Source organism: Oenanthe melanoleuca, chromosome 1, assembly GCF_029582105.1.
Source record: "Oenanthe melanoleuca isolate GR-GAL-2019-014 chromosome 1, OMel1.0, whole genome shotgun sequence".
NCBI classification, from domain to species: domain Eukaryota; kingdom Metazoa; phylum Chordata; class Aves; order Passeriformes; family Muscicapidae; genus Oenanthe; species Oenanthe melanoleuca.
The window spans coordinates 40,918,095-40,934,832 of record NC_079333.1 but is presented as its reverse complement, the minus strand read 5'-3'; the positions used below and the strand labels follow the sequence as shown (position 1 = coordinate 40,934,832).

Here is a 16,738-nt window from a genome sequence, read left to right as displayed (position 1 = left end):
CAAGCAAATACTTGTTGTGGAAAAAATGCAAAAAGTTATTTGTGCAACAGCAGTTATTCCAGGTGATTCTTAATCCCAGAGTGAAGTTCAGGATAAATCGTGTGCTTCCTATATAAAGTAACTGTATCCAAAGTTGAGGTAGATAGAAAAACAGAAATGTCTTATGTCTCATTAAGATTCTTCTTTAATATCAATTCCAGTACGTGCTGTCCAGGCATTCTTCCTGATCAACTGTATACAACTGGGACCAATAAGGAAAGGGTCACAAATACATTTAACATTTTGCAAATGACTAACTATGAATTTATATTTCACTATTTCCTAGAATGGCTTACAATGGAAGGGACCTCAAAGATCATCTTATTCCAACCCCCCTGCCTTGGACAGGGACACCTTCCACTAGACCAGGTTGCTCAGGACCCCATTCAATCAAGCTTTACACACTTCCAGGGATAGGACATCCACAAGTTCTCTGGGAAACCTGTTCCTTTGACAACATAGTTCCAGTACCAATACATTTTTCCATGTATAAGATCTGCTACAAATCTATCTTATAAACTTACATTGATCTCCTTAAATGATAGAACTTGTCACAACTGTTCTCAACTTCTTTCATTTTTACTAGAACGAACTACTACTTCATTCTTGTCATATAGTAGGCAGCTCATACTACACAGCCTCCTCACTGGCAGGGCACTATGAGAAGCTGGAGTCCCTGACTTTGTTTCAGTGTGTTATCAGTGCTATTCTCATCCTGAATTCAAAACATAACACTATGCCAGCTATTAAGAAGAAAATTAACTGTACCAGAGATGAAACTAGGACAATTGTCCAAGTTTATTTTCTTCAAAGGAAGTAAATGGAGCATGTAGAATTACCCATAATAATAATCATCACCACCATCACCATAATGACTCCATTCTAAATCAACACCCTGACAAAATACTGCTATCACTCTTCACTGAGCTAGCTGTCTTTTAGTTATTACTAAAAAAGCCACCTTTTTAAAATGAGGAAAGCGTGTACTGTCTGTATGAATGAAGCATATTCAACACATATAGCAGGCATATCTTAAAATTAAATTGATGCTTTTAAACTGAGCTGTTTTCCCTCCAACTCCTTCCAAAACAGCTGAAGGGAATCGGCATAGCAAACCCTAGAGTAATATACAAAAACAAGACCCTAAAGCTAAATCCTTCCATCAAGATCAAACAAGAGACTGTTTCTATGAACTGCCTCCAGCTAAGCCAAAAAGTGTGGGGAGTGAATGAGGGCAAAAATACTTCAAGCAAAACTAAACCCTTGGTAAGAGAACCACTGTCAACTACATAACAAAGTAGCTAATTTGGTATTTATAATGAAATAAGAGAAACATTTTTGCACTGTTCACAGAAAAAAATTCTTTCTGCAATTTGAATTGACTTTGCTCTGACTCTGAACAGTTACAGGGTGTCTAAATAGTGTCAACTTTGATTTGTTCTGATTCATTAGTATTTCTCTTGACCTTTTAGTCATGACAAGTATAAAGTGGTGGATCTTTTACTGGTCTTTATGAATTTAAAGTTATCTTTTTCATATTACATGGTACTTTCTGAAGGTGATTTCAGAATATTTTGTGTAAATTTAATAGATAAAATCCCCTTTATTTCTCCCTTCCATTTTTAGTAAATTAGGTTCTATTTAAAACTGAAATTAATTAATCAAAAATATGTGATAATTGAATTTTAAACAGTCTTGCTCTTTTTGATCATTGCCTTTCACTAAGATACAGGCAGTTCTGAAATATAGAAGTGAGGTCATTATATTTTTTTATTTGATAGAAAAAGCTCCCTCAAGTAAACTTGGAACAACAGGGACCCTAAGGAAAAGACTATATCAGTAATATGCAGTCTTACATAAGGTGATTTAATGTCTGCTCTTGGGTGACTCAGATTTCTCAAAATTAGTGTTTTCAATTAAAAAGTTATTTAAAAATATGATGAGACAAAAAAAGACTTTTCTAAGTAAGAAAATGGACACAAAATTAAAAGAAACTTGATAAGAGACAAAAAAGTAAAGCAATGCTTAATTTTAGGCTCTTTGGATATTGGTAACTGAAAAACATTTTATTATTTAATTTTAATGAATGCTGATATTTAAATGAAATCCCAGTTGAGCTTGTATTTAAAGGAAACTTGGCATTAAGCCCTTCCTTTGAAATAGAAGAACCTGCCTCATTATAATGCTGCAGTCTTGGGAAGCAGGAGGGAAAGTGTGGAAGTGGAGACATTCCTCAGACAAAAGCTGCACAAATGTTCTAGCAGTAATTACTAAGTAATAAGGAAAATCCAAACAATTAAAAGCATTTAAGTATTACAGGGTGCTATCTACATCATCATCTTCAGGCTATTTCTGTCAATCAACCACAGGCACATCAAAGACCAAAATGAGGAGTTCCAGAATTCAATGAGGACAGGCAGATGTTCCCTTGGCCATGGTACACTGCAGCAATACAGAAAGCATTCTGGTACAAGGTGTGTCACAGGCCTTCCCAATAACTTCCTTTGCCAGTGTAATTACAACTAGTGAATTTCATGACATACTGATATTGCTATACTATATAGGAATTGAGTTAGAGGACTGATTTAATATGCATAAACTTGTGACACAAAACCAAAAGTGGATAGGAAGGCTGAATGAAGGAATGAACTATGAAGAAAGAAGCTTATACTCTGAACTCAAACATTACTGGAACATTCATTCTTTCACACTACATGCACAGTGTACATGTTTGTATACTAAAGAAAATAAGCATACAGCAGAAATTTGTCGTTTAGACACCTCTGTTGGAACAGCTGTTTCCTACAATATAGGCATTTTCAAAATGCAAATATGTATTCAAAACTGAATAACCTTACTGAAAAGTGCACTTGAAAGCTTGTTCCATTTTTTGCTTTGTTTAAAGTGGTTGAGTAAACATGCCTCTGTGTAGAGAAATGGGATTGTGATTTTTTTTTAAAGCTTGTTTTTTCTGGCAATTAAATAACTTGAGATCATTATGAATCAGAATCATTTAGGCTGAAAAACACCTTTAACTGTGTTAAAGTCCAACTGCTAACCTGGCACTGCCAGGTCCACCAGTAAACTATGACCCTATCAATTCTTCCCCTACGTATCTTTTAAGCTACATGAGATGATACTGGTAATTTATTACCAAATCTGAAAGAATAGATGTTTGAGTGATAATCCCCAGTAACCTTAAAGAAGGAAAACAAAACCCCAAACCCCAAGACTCAGTTAGACTATTGATACGCACAGTTCTAGACCAACTGAAGAAGAATTTTAAAATCTTAGACCTTTTCAAGAAATCAGGTCTGAATATATTTCTGTGAATTTCCTGCATACCTTAGGATGACCTTCCCAGAGTGCAGGAAATATATTCCAGGCACAGGAAAAATAAAAAGACATAATAACAAATCCACCTACGGGGAGTCCTTGCAATCATAAAAAAAAACCATTTAAAATGCTGCAGATTTGTATCCTAAATTTTGATTAATATAAGCTCAATGGGGTTATACAGAATAAAGACATGAAGTTGCAATTAAAAAAAAAAAAAATCAAACATGGAATGCAACCATAAGTAGTTGAGACTGCTTATCACTAGTGAAAACATGTTCTTTACCTCAAATGTCCACTCCTCTTCTTTTTCTCCATCCAGAAGCATTTTTGTCTCCTTATACACCTTCCCTATTTCCAGTTGCAATGGAGACACATTAAATTCAATTCTTTGCAAGTTAAAGCCAATTCCAACTCCAATGGCTTTTAAGAAGCTTTCTTTTAAGGCCTAAGAGACACAAAAAATGCATTTTATTTATATTGGCTATAAACTGTTTTTTAAACTCCTATTTACTGTTCTATAAACATTACTTCTGAGCACACATTGCTGACAAATTTAAGACATACTACTATAAATATGAGGGTAGACTGATGACATTACCAAGAGAAAAAAGTTATCAGCATAGTTTATACCCAGCCTAACCTGCTGCATTAAAATAAACATGCAACTGAAATAACTCCATGGCACATACAGATATGAACGCTTTACCTTGTTCTGGCTATGTGTTTAAAACCACTAATAAATCCTATTGGAAATGTCTGCTGTATCATGGTTCTCAAAGTTATTCTGATATTCAAATAACCACTGAAATATAAAGTCCAAGAATATCTTCATGTGAAATGGTATCAGCACCAGGGGAGTTTAGATTGGGTAAGAGGAGAAACTTCATCAAATGGCTTTTCAAGCTCTGGAACAAGCTGCCCAAGGAAGTGGTTGAGTCATCCTGAAATTCTTTAAAATATGGGTAGAGGTGGTGCTTATGGACACAGTTTAGTGGTGGATTTGATGATCTTAGATGTCTTTTCCAACCTTAACCATTCTATGATTCTGTGCAACTACAAAAAATTGTATTTTTACTATACTGAAAATAATAAATTGTAACAGGAAAGAATGTGAACATTTGCAGACTTTAAACAGGAAAAGAAGTATTACCCAGTGCCGATAAAACATATCCAGCTGCCTCCATTCATTACTCATTGACTTGATTACATCCCACTCCGTTTCAGTAAACTGTCGCTTCATTATGTGAAAGAAATTTGGAATTGAGCTACTACCTATAAATCAGACAGAGATATTTACAGAAATTTACAGTAGTAAGAATAAGCAAATGAATTACCTCACATTATTGCTCTAGAAAAAAACTCTTAAGAAAAGAAATTTATGAACCAACTGTGCTCCACCATTTGAATTTATACTGTCTCAAAGCAGTGAGCTGATGACTGTTCAGGATGCAGTATTTCCAGCATTCTCTAAAAGGCAAGTATTTAACCAATGCTGGTTTTATAGAAACATGAAAAAAATATACTCAATTTCAAACATAGCATATACACATATTAAGCTAATTTGATTGCATTTACTCTGGAAGAAAAATGGAAATAGAGAGGTGCCCATTATAACGCTAAGAAATATACCAATGGAAAAAAAAATCCTCCAAAAAACCCTCAAACTACCAAACCTTCAAACACTTAGATTAAATATAAGCTTCCTCTAAAAATAATCACAGCTGTATAGCACTGCACAGCAGTTCCTTGGGGGCTACACCACTTTTCCCCACTAGTCTAAATTTACCTTGTAGAAGATACTACAGTGTGTGGTTATATTGATCAATGGCATTTCTATAGTACATTGAAATCTATGCACCTTGTTACAAGTTTGGCTACCTACAGCCTATGTTAATCAGTGTCCCATGCAAGCATCCCAGTCCAAATGGGCTTACAGGTGGATAAAGAGACAATAGCAGAAGATAACCTATTTTCTCTAGCAGGGATAATAAAAATCTGGAGAGAGACAATTCCACATAGAGACAATTTCTTTGATAGGTTTCTCAAACATTTTCCTCTTTTCAATCCCATGCAACTTCAAAGAACCCATTCACTAAATAACTGCTTAAGATGTAGATTCTAACTGTAGCTGTGCCAGTGATTCTTTGAGTTTCCTATGCTCATGTTCCCCATCCTAAACTAGGCATATAGCCTTCTCTATAAACTGGTTGTCTTCTACAGATATCTAAGTACTAAATAAAAGCAGGTATTTGTAACAGCAGTAACTGATCTGAACAAACTAATGTTACACTAAAGCACACATTCAGGTTTTCTCACAATTTCCAAACCATTCTACAAAGTTTTATCTGACATACACATCCCAAAAGACATGGCAGTGACATTTCAGAGATGCTCTCAACTGCATTTTAAAGCTAACATCTTAAGACAATTTTGTTGACAGTTACAGCACTAAGCTAATGGAACGATCCAGAACAATCTAAGGACAGGATTAACTTTCCTCTGGAGAAAATAACAGTAGAAGAAGAAAGCAACCACAACATTAAATTCCATACCCATCTACTTACAGAATCCACCTTCCCCGAAATAAGAAAAAACATTGTTGAACTTGCAGAGCTATTTTCTTTCATCTCTGTTTGTATGGCCCATTTTACAATCAAGTAACTACATTAGCACCTGCTCAAAACAATCCACTTTTTTTTCCTCTTTCTCTCTTTTCTCAAATATTTAAGACAACAGTGGTGAGGCTCCAGCTTGTTCCTGTAATTCAAACTACAAAACATTCCAGAATGTCCTGGTGTATCCTTCCTCCTATATTACTTTCAGGGAGTTCTCCTTTCAAAATCCTGGACTACCAGAGAAAACCACCCATGACTAATCACACTATGGTACCTTCAGCATGCAGAGGCATATAAAGACTCCTGCACTGTCAGCCCTGCCATCTCAACTTTATCACATGTGGTGAATACACCCGATGGTTAAATCATTTAGTACACCAAGTGCATATCAAATGCTACTGCTTTCTTCCTCACTGCTCACCCCTTTTCTTGTCCTAGAGGTTTCTTCCACTGTTCAGCTACCCTTCTCAACACTCATGTTCAAATTCACACAGTACTTTCCCCTCCACTCCCACTGTCTGTCACATTCCTCTTCTGAAAAATTCAGGCACCACTCTGTCCTTAAGTGCACTCACTCCCTGTTTCCTTAATAAAGTAGAGCTGCTTTGCCCTGGGGAACAGATCAGAGGACTTAGGACTACAATTCTTCACCAGCTACTTGCAGTATCACAGCCTGCCTAGTCCATTTCCCCACATTTATTTCAGTATCAGAGATTTATTTCAGAATCAGACAGATTCACAGAACCATGGGGAAAATGTAGGCTGAAAAGGACCCTAGGAGACCACCTGGCCTAACCTTCTGTTGAGAAACAGAGCCTTATGTTGGGTTACCCAGGGCCCTGTCAAGCAGAGTACTTCATCCTTTCTCTGGGGAACCTAGTCCAGTATTCTGCTGTTCTCATGGTGAAGCCTTGTTCTATAGAGACAGAACTCCCCCTGAAGCAACCTGAGCCTGCTGCCTTTTGCCCTGTTCCTGTGCACCCTCATGAAGACAACTACGTACATCCTCTCTGCAGCTGCATTTCTGGGAGGCTGTGATTAGATTCCCCTTTTCAGAACTTTCACATCTTCAGGTTACACAAATCCATCTCCATCAGCATTTGTAAGTCAAGCTCCCCAACCCTCTAATCACCTTGCTGGCCCTTTGCTAAATCCCCTTCAATTTTCCCATGTCTCTCATGACATAGGAGATATGAAGGGGACAAAACTACAAGCAGCAGAATGCTTCTGTCTAAATTCTATGTTTTTTGATTTTAGTTTGTTTTTTTTAAATAAAGCCTCAAGTGTACTTACCACAATTTATAAAAAACTTCATTTGAAAGAACAGGAACAAGTCCATACATCAATTAATTATCTAGTTTTGGATTTGCATTTCTAAAGTAGCTCCCCCTCATCAACTTATTTCAGAAATAAACTTACTTCTTAAGTAAGTGCTTCTTATTAGCCTATGTCAGGAAATAGAGCTCTTCAAAATAAGAAACTAACTCCCTTAAATGCTGAGCATTAATTATATTGCTGTCTCTGATTTTAAAATGTATTTCTTGTTAATAAACTTTAAAGTACATTAGCTCCTGAAGAATATAAACTGAGTAGTATTTCAAAAATTACATTCTAGTAATTAAAAATAAAATCTAAACCCACAGTTAAGTTTCTTCATTAAATTAAAAGCACACAGCACCCTGGAAATTTCAGGGAGAGTGAGGAGAGGAAATAGTGAGAGATACTGGAAAAAAGATGCCAATATCAAGCCTGGAAAGCAAACATGCTATATGCAGGTAAGTGTGTATGTGTGCATATGTGTCTGCATTTTGGATTTTTTTGCACGACTTATTTACATTAATACATAATGCCATGTTTTCCACTGCAATGACAATGGGGTATTTGTTATATTTTTTTAAAGACTAGGCAAAAAATCTGCTTTGCATTTTCCCTGAAGAACAGTAATGCCACAGACCAGATATAAAAGATTGATTTTACAAAGAGGTAGGAGAGAAGAATAAGAAAACAGACTATATTCTCTAGTCCTGTTTGCAAATGCACTGTAGAAATAGTACATAAATTCAAGTAATTTCCCCCCATTTTTCTACCTGCTGAAGAATCCAAACAGGCTGCATTCACAGGAAGATAAAGGCAATCAGAATTAAGACCCATGTAAACTATGATGCTATTAACAATGAAAATAGCAACCCATAAGGCTAATCCAGAAATCTTCATATTTTTTACACTTTTACAAATATCGGGTTAATCAAAAGTCAGCTTTGGTAACACAGCACATACTTCACAAAGGCAGGGTAAAAACTTGCACCAAAAGATATTAAAACCATGCCATGCATTCTCAAAATCAGTGAGAAGAGTAGATGACTGACCATCTTCAGGTTTTATGAGTTTACACTTTTCTACTTGGTTTGGTCAGATACAAACAAACTAGCTTATAAAGCTACTACTGCCAGCTCATTGATCAACTAATTAGAAAAAAACCACAACAAACCAAACCCTCAAAACAAAAATACAAAACAAACCCCAGAATGCAAACCGCCTCCTTGCCAACTGCATAAAATAAACAGGCCAGTGATCAAGAACTAATACCTAATCAATACAATCAGTTCACTTTCAGATGGAAAACAGGCAAAGTGGCAATGTGACACATCAGACACAGCAACATGAACAACTGAAGCATCAACAGCTCAATCTACCTAATAATGTGAAACACAAGATAGCTGTGAAGCTTATAAACTATTTGATGAATGTTTCAAATCCTGGACTGGATTGTCTAACAATCCTTTTGTTGCAGAACCATATTTGATCACATTTTACTGTCTCTAAAGGAAACCAAAGTAACCTGACACAGACAAAACATTTCTTCTGCAACAGATGCCCAAGCCCTAATTGTTTATTAATACCAACTAACCCTTGTACAGATGTTTAGAAACAACACAAGGCAAATAATTAGTGAGACAAATGACTAACTTACAAGAACCAGACAGAACATTAACAATGCATGTTTTTCAGTCTACTAGCTCACACAGCTTTCATGTGAATTGGAAATTGGATTTACATTCTCTGACCTCCACACTTCCTGCCAGTATCCCGCAATTCTCCCAATTATATGTATGTGAAACATCCATTCTCATGTTAACATTGATGTGTTCTATCTTGGTGCACCCCAGAGAAGCACTAACTCTAAAATGCCTGAAAATTTGACACTGCAGTCTACAAATTACTCAACATTTTCCAGATTGTAAAAATGGAAAAGTCATAACAAGACTGAAATAATTTGATAATGTTTGATATTTTCTCTGCAGATAGCACCATTAAGTCTCTGCAATATTAGAGAAACTGCTAAGTTTCAATTGCATTAGTGTGGTTGGGTCTAACAGCAGTGATGAACATTTAAGCCAGCTGCCTTGATAGTCAATGTAAAACAAAAGGAAGCAAAGAATCATAATGGCTTAGATATCTCTGCCTCTAAAACTTGACTGGAAAAACAGCAGCTTTGACACAGCTATGAGCTGATTTTAAAAAATGAAATAAAATGAAATGCTGTTAACAAAATATCTCATATCTGATCTATTTAAAGACAATCTATCTGCAGCAGGTTCATGCTTTTTGTCATGCATTCTGGAAATTTAAAAAATATTCTAGATCCTCTTAAATTTCGTTCAGACTCCAGAATATTTCTACATGTTCATTCCATGTCAAACATTCTGTTGGAACATATAGTTGCTATTGAAGAGCTTGCAGTCAAACACATCTGGGTGCAAGCTCATGGTTTTAGCTTGCTTCTGAGGGGAGAAAATAAAAGCATTTAAAATAGAAAAGGTCTTAATCACTAATATGACCCAGGGACCTCAAAGTCTTTGAGAAAAATGTACTTGCAATGAAATAGTGATAGCAAATAAGAAAACGAGCAGTAATAAAATAAGAAGTTTCTTAACTTGTGTTTGTCAACTCATACCTTTCACTTGCTTAAGCTCTTTCCAAAAAGTCATATGGCCACAGGTAGCAGAGCTCTAGGTAGCCATAATATTTCAGCAAAAACAAAAATAGCCCCACAAAAAGGACATTTTAATCAGTTTTTCATGACAGAACAAATCTCAGTTGCAGCAACCATTGCATTGCCAGGACAGCAGGAACTCTACTTCTTTTCAACACTAGGAAGTTATGCTACATCACACTAAAACACACCCCTCCAAATCAAAATAAACATAAAAATACACTTTATAAAGCAAGTCATGAGAACACAAGTACAGATGTAAAAAAAACAGTCCAGATGGTGTCTGACCGTTCATAGTCATACACTACATAGTACTACCAAGCTACCAGATCTATGAAGTTTTATTACATTTTATGAAGTAATATACTAGAAGATCTTTCTACACATTCAGAGATATTGACTAAAATATTTGGCAAATAATCATTTGCTTTAAAATTAACATTTTAAAGAAAACCTATAACTTAGTATCATTTACTTCTCCAAGAAAACAAAGAAGCAAAATCCCACACTTACTAGTCCAAGAAAACAGACAAGCAAAAAAAAAAAACAAGGAGATTTAATCACAATAGCAGATCTTTCATAGTTTATGAAGCAGGAAAGGTTGGGCATTTATTGATAGTGTAATTACAGGGAATATAGGCCCATCTTTAAGAAGCTAACAACCACTGGGGTTGCATTGGAATCCTGTTGGTACTTGGCATACAAAATACTATATTGGATAAAAGGGTTTGATGGGTAGCCAGTTCTCAGTACCTAAGTCATCATCATCTTCCACATGAATTTCACTACATGATTCACACTTTCTAACACCTCCTTGATCTGACTAATGCAATTTTGTCATGGGAAGCTCTGTGAAGCTCTGTGACCTTAAAAAGCATAAGCTGATTCAAAGTGAGCTGGTTTCCCTGAGTCTGATGAGAGATGTCTCCTCTAAACTTGGTGTGGAAATGGAATACTGAGACACACACTCTGGGACTCTGTCCTTCAACCTCATGATATCCTATGCAGTAATGAAACCAATAAACAACAGAGAGAGTTGCTTTTTAATGGCAGAAGTCAGGACACTGCACAGAAGCCTGTCCCAGAACATGAATTGTACAGCCAAATGCAGTAAAAATATCCCTTATTTTCATACTTAAAACTTTCCCACCTCTGTCTGTACACCATGCTTCCCTCTGTCCCCTCTTCATAATGAAGTCCACAAAACCCCACATGATGACAGTAGTATTGGTGTTTTAAATTTGCAAATCAATCTCTCCTAAATAAGGACATTCTTTAAAAACAAAAGAACAAAAATAGAAAAAAAAATAAAACCTTATAAAGCCATTTGTTTGGCTTGCTAGCAGCTGAAAGACTGTTTGTCCCATTTGACAGCTAAAATCCAGCATGTTTTGCTTTGTTTGGTCTTCCCACAGAGAAGAGACAGCAGTCAGCTAGTTATTGGCATGTTGTTCCCCCCATATCCTTCCCCTTAACATCACACAAATCAAATCTTGCCACTGCAGGAGGTGTCTTTTATCCAGCCAAAATATACAAGGAAAGATGCAAGTGGAAGATAAATGCTGCAATATGCCAACAGCAGATGAAAAAGCAGAGGCCTACAGATGAAACACTGATGAATTTCAATGGTCTATTCACCTATATCAGCTGTATCTACTCTTGTAGATATCATCTCCAAGTGTTGCTTTGCTCTTATTGAAATTGTTTTTACTAGGAAAGAAAAAGGAAGATATACATGCTTGATACAGAACCCAGCAAGTCTGATGAATAAACAGGAAACTATGCAGAGCAAGTAATAACTTTTCAATATACCACAAAATTTCCTATCAAAATACAACACAGTACATAATAGCTATGAATGCTTAGAATTCCAAGCACCAACCCAATAAATGGCAAGGAAACAGCTATCTATGGAAGTAGCAAATGTCTTCCAATCCTAAACATTACTGAAATTCTGACATAACATAAGCAACCTGTCATCTTTACTGAGGAAATATAAAAATATTTGCCATGTTGAAGAAAGGAAACACTTAAGGGAAATACAGCAGAGGCTATTTTTTTTTGCATTTATTGAAGAGAGTTGTGAAATATTCAAGGTAAGTTCCCACCATTTCATAAGCCAATATAAAAAAAATCTGCAAGCCTGTTTCTCAAAGACTGTCTCACAACCTTGAAACCAGTAAGGGCTCCAAACTGTAATACCTGCACAGTCATTATCCAAATAAGCTTCTGACAATGCAAAATAAAGTTACCTTCTATGTTCCAGCTCTTGCAACAAATATATCTGTAGAGCTGAAGCTACTGGAAATGGGCAATGTTAGCAAGAAACTACTCAAAAGGCAATTTTTTTAACACCTGCATAGTAATTACATAACCTTAGTCCTTGGATCAGATTTTTTTGCTACATTTTCTTAATTTGGAAAGCCAAAGGTAATGGTCATTTCTGCAGGTTGAAAAGCACTTTTATTTTTGTTAAGGAAAAAATAAATCAGTTCTATTTAGCTGCTCATTGTGACTGTATGACCTAATTTCCCAAAACACCAATTAAGTAATAAATCGTGATTATTGTAAATTCAGTGTGCAGAATGGACAAAAAAAAAGCAGTCACAACACCAAAACAATCTGACAAGCAGTCTTATAGCTACTCTTCATTCCACCTCTTATTTTTAATAAAAGCTCCTAGTTTAAGATTTTTCTTTTCTTTATTGCTATTTTAACCCTCATTTTAAACATATACTCTCCACATCCTAATTTTATAGTTCTCCATTTTGCTATCAGTTTATATTTTAATCCAAACGGTTTAACATTTTTCTATTAAAGAAATAGTCACAAAGGTTTCTCTGGAAAATAAAGAAATTTTCCTTTAAAGAGGAGATTTAATCACAGTACCAACTTTCTTTCACAGTTTATAAAGCACTGGTGCTTATCAATTACAGAATTGTGTAGTTCCAGGTTAAAACTGTGTTAGAAACATGAATAAAGCACACCAATTAAATTGCTATATATTATGTATTCTTTAAGAGTACATTTAAGATGGCTATTTCTTCCCAGTTGCAAATAGAACAAGAACAAAGAAATGCCTGCCTGTTTACTCAGTGTAGGTGCATAGCATCACTGTGATTCTTTAGCTCAACAAGGATATCACCTGTTTTAACATCCTTCACACCTAAAAATGATGTGCTTACAGACATATTTGTAATTGATGATTTCTTTGATCTGTAAGAAGCAACATTTAAACCAAACCATTGGTTAATTCTTCATTCCAAGCAGTGCAATCTGCACCTAAAGCTGCAGCATTAGCTAACAATTTGGTGATTGTCTCTAGCAGTAAAAGATCAGATGCTGATTGCTGCTATGAGATTTACTGAAATACAACAATAAAACCAGAAACAGTTCAAACTTTGTTCAAGTAAAGGTAAATCACCTTAAGGACAAAAGCACTCTAAAGAACAACCTGATTTGGAATTTGTTTCTAGATCACAAAACTCTTATTGAAAAGCTGAAATGCAGCAATTAAATAAGCATTGCAAGCTCAAAAAATTGAACGTGGCTGCTAGCTAATACACATGCCAAATATCTTTACTATGATGTAGATGTGCCTAACTCAATTAGGCTTATGAACACACCAAAATTAACAGCACTAAGTCTAAAACTGTCTGGAGAGAGAGCTTTCCTCCACTAGCTAGACTGAAGTACAGTATTCAGCTTCTTCATCTGGGACTTATATACATGTGTGACCTGTCTCTGATTTGACCTGTCTCTATCATCTCTTGCATTACCTCACCTCAGTAATGTAATAATGAGAATAAAAAGAGAAAATGAGTCAAGTTCTTTTTATATTTCCTTGCCTCAGAGAAAAACAGTGTTTGTACATAATAGCCTACTTTCTTAAAAAAGCATTTACTGGAGTATTTTTAGATCAAATTAATTTTTCTGCGAAATTCACATGCAGAAAATTTACCCTTTTCTGTCTTTTAACAAGAAAGCCTAGCATAAAACCAAAATACTAATAAGAAAAGCTAATTCTACTGCAAGTCAAATATTTAATTCTAAAATAAAATTGAGATTGGAGACATCTGGATCAAAGTAAATGTAGTGGGATAGGTAAGAAAGACTGCAGGCTGATTTTCAAAGATATGAAATGAACTATTAATTTATTTATCTTTGCAAATTCATCAAAGCTAAAAAATTGCATTAGTGAAAAGAAATTCACTTGCACAGCAGGAAAGCTCTTGAGCCTAAGATCTAAACTTTTTTCAATTGCTCAAGGCAATCTTTATTAAACTGTAATTATTTCCTAAGTCTCTGAAAATGTTCTACTTTACAGAGTTTAAGTGACTGGTCAATCAACATCTCACACATCACTTAAACCAAGTCGACACTTGTCGCAGAATTTCTTTTCCATAAGACAAAAAATCAAACAGAAGTTCAGTTTTTTCCACACAAGTTAACAGTACTGGGAGAATCATTCTCATTTCTTTACTGAAAGGCTTAAAATAAATTCACATGCATTACCTCTCTGGTCAAATAACGTCCACAGATACTTCTACTAACAAATTTACAGAACAGCATTTTTCCAAATGACTCAAGACTCTGTCTTAAACTGATACAATGAGAAGAAAAATAATCATTGATCTCAGTAATTCTTCAAACAAACAGAAAGACTAATTTAAATCTACAATAACCTGCCAGACAACCAAAAGATAACAACACTGAAGAGGATATACAATATCTCTCTCCATATATATATATGTATATATAGATATATATATATATATAGATTATGTATCTGGAGGTAACAATACCTAAAGTGGATATTTTCCTTTTCTACCATCCCTACTGTATTTATTTCAATATCTGAACAGAGAAAAAAAGGTGATGAACTGCTGCACACCTGTGAAACATTTTTAGAAATACTGTTTGCAGTGGTAAGAATAGCTTCTAGTGTGGCCTGCCTTCACCTTTGAAGAAGGCTATGTCTTGTCATAGTTTCATTTCTCAGATTTTAATAATGAAGCATAAGTAATACGGAGAGAAGCAGATTCTAAGAAACAATAAGTAAAACAAAAATAGGTAGTATGGATTAAGAAGTGACAAAATGTTTAGGTGCCGCAGGACTCCTTGTTACATAGTAGCACACAAACAGCAGACTTCTCAAAACTTTCAGCTCCATGATACTCTTGTATATCTGCACTGCAGATTTTGCATGCTTGCTGGTTGAACAATAAAGGAATAGAAGTGCTACAATACTAGCGACCTCAATGTTGGATAACATTACAAGATGAGGTACTTCGTATTTAAACAAGTGTTTGAGGAAAACAAACAAACCTACTGAAATATACTTTGTTCATGGGGAACTCTTTGTTCTTGTAGCTTTTCCAAAGAAAGAGATTCATAGTGGAGCCACCTTCAGAAATATGATGTACTCAGCAAGTGCAGAACAAGAGCACCACTCAGTGGAGCTATCAGAGAAAATGATATTGGTAAAGTCAGTGACACCTATCCATAGCCCAGCAACAAAAAAAAGTTGCAGGTGATTCTACTAAGACAAAAATCTTCCTCAGAAAAATTTTAGGTGAAAAGATGGCCAGCTTTAAATTATAGTCTTTGTAATATGAAGTTCTAGCCATAATATTACTTATTTACTAGCTCTCTTTCCCACATACAATTATTACATTTCCATTAGTATCTTATTTCTTTTTCAAAAATATAAATTATAATTACAAAAAGGAAGACATATGAGTCATCTTTTGCTGTTTAGTTTTCAGAATCACCAGCATCTCCAAAAGAACCACCACTTTTCCCTCCCTGGGTAAAAACACTGAAGCCTGTCTGTATCAGATCTCAAAGCATTACTCAGACCTCAGAAATAAAGTTTAACATGCTCCATAAAAATTGTCAGATGGACACTGACAACATGCCTTTAAAATGCCAGCTGCATTTACAGCTGCATAAAATACCAGAAGAGGATGTAAGAAATTCCTACTTCCCTATATAAATGTTTTGATTTTTCTGTATAAATTTGAATTTTGCACTTCCCAAGAAAACTTCAAATACAAATGTTCGAACGTTTTGATTTTTGGTATTTGCCCACTGAAACTAGAAACTTTTGGAACTAGGAATTAAAACTAGTGAGTCCTGTGGTAAGGCCAGTGGCAGCTCCACCAGAGTGTTTCCAAGGGTGCAGGGGCCAGGTGGTACCTTTTCCATGGCAGCCTGCAGAGTGCTGTGTTTTAGGTCTATGCCTAATTCACTGTTGATACCACACCAGTTCCAGCAGTGTTTGCACAGCATCAAAGCCTTCTCTGCAACTCTGCTCCCCCAGCAAACAGGCTGAGGGAGTGCAAGATGCTGTGAGGAGATATAGCTGGGACATCACCTTGCTTGCCCAAGAGGGCTATGATAAAAGCACCAGCTTCAAGCTTAACCTGGCTATTTGGGCCCTGTGCCACTGCAGTCCTGTCAGGTGTGCCCCTGTACCAAAGCAGCCTTACCCACTGGACACAATTCCTGTCAGGAGACACAAAACAGCTCTGGTGGAGGATCCTCCAAAGGCTGCCCTGTGGCCTCACACCCTGGCCACCATGTTCAGAGTGAGGGTCTACGGCAGGTGTGAATCACAGGAAAGAACTACAGACTGCAGCAAAGTTTCTGTGCACCCCAGCTAAACGTGACAATCCAAAACTGTACACTTGAAGATATCATGAAAAAGGTGCAAAGTGATCAGAAAGGTATCTAGTCAGGGTTTACT

General features: G+C 35.8%; 1 protein-coding gene across 2 annotated transcripts in view; it reads right to left on the bottom strand.

Moving 5' to 3' along the window:
* The window catches only part of AASDHPPT (aminoadipate-semialdehyde dehydrogenase-phosphopantetheinyl transferase), a 38,035-nt gene that overhangs the window by 19,286 nt on the left and 2,011 nt on the right, over positions 1-16,738 (bottom strand). For both annotated transcript variants that reach the window (XM_056487800.1, XM_056487807.1), the window contains exons 3-4: positions 4,529-4,650; positions 3,662-3,823 (exon numbers count right to left, since the gene is read on the bottom strand). In XM_056487800.1, the coding sequence (XP_056343775.1) occupies positions 3,662-3,823; positions 4,529-4,650 (284 nt within the window). The remainder of the gene's footprint in view (positions 1-3,661; positions 3,824-4,528; positions 4,651-16,738) is intronic.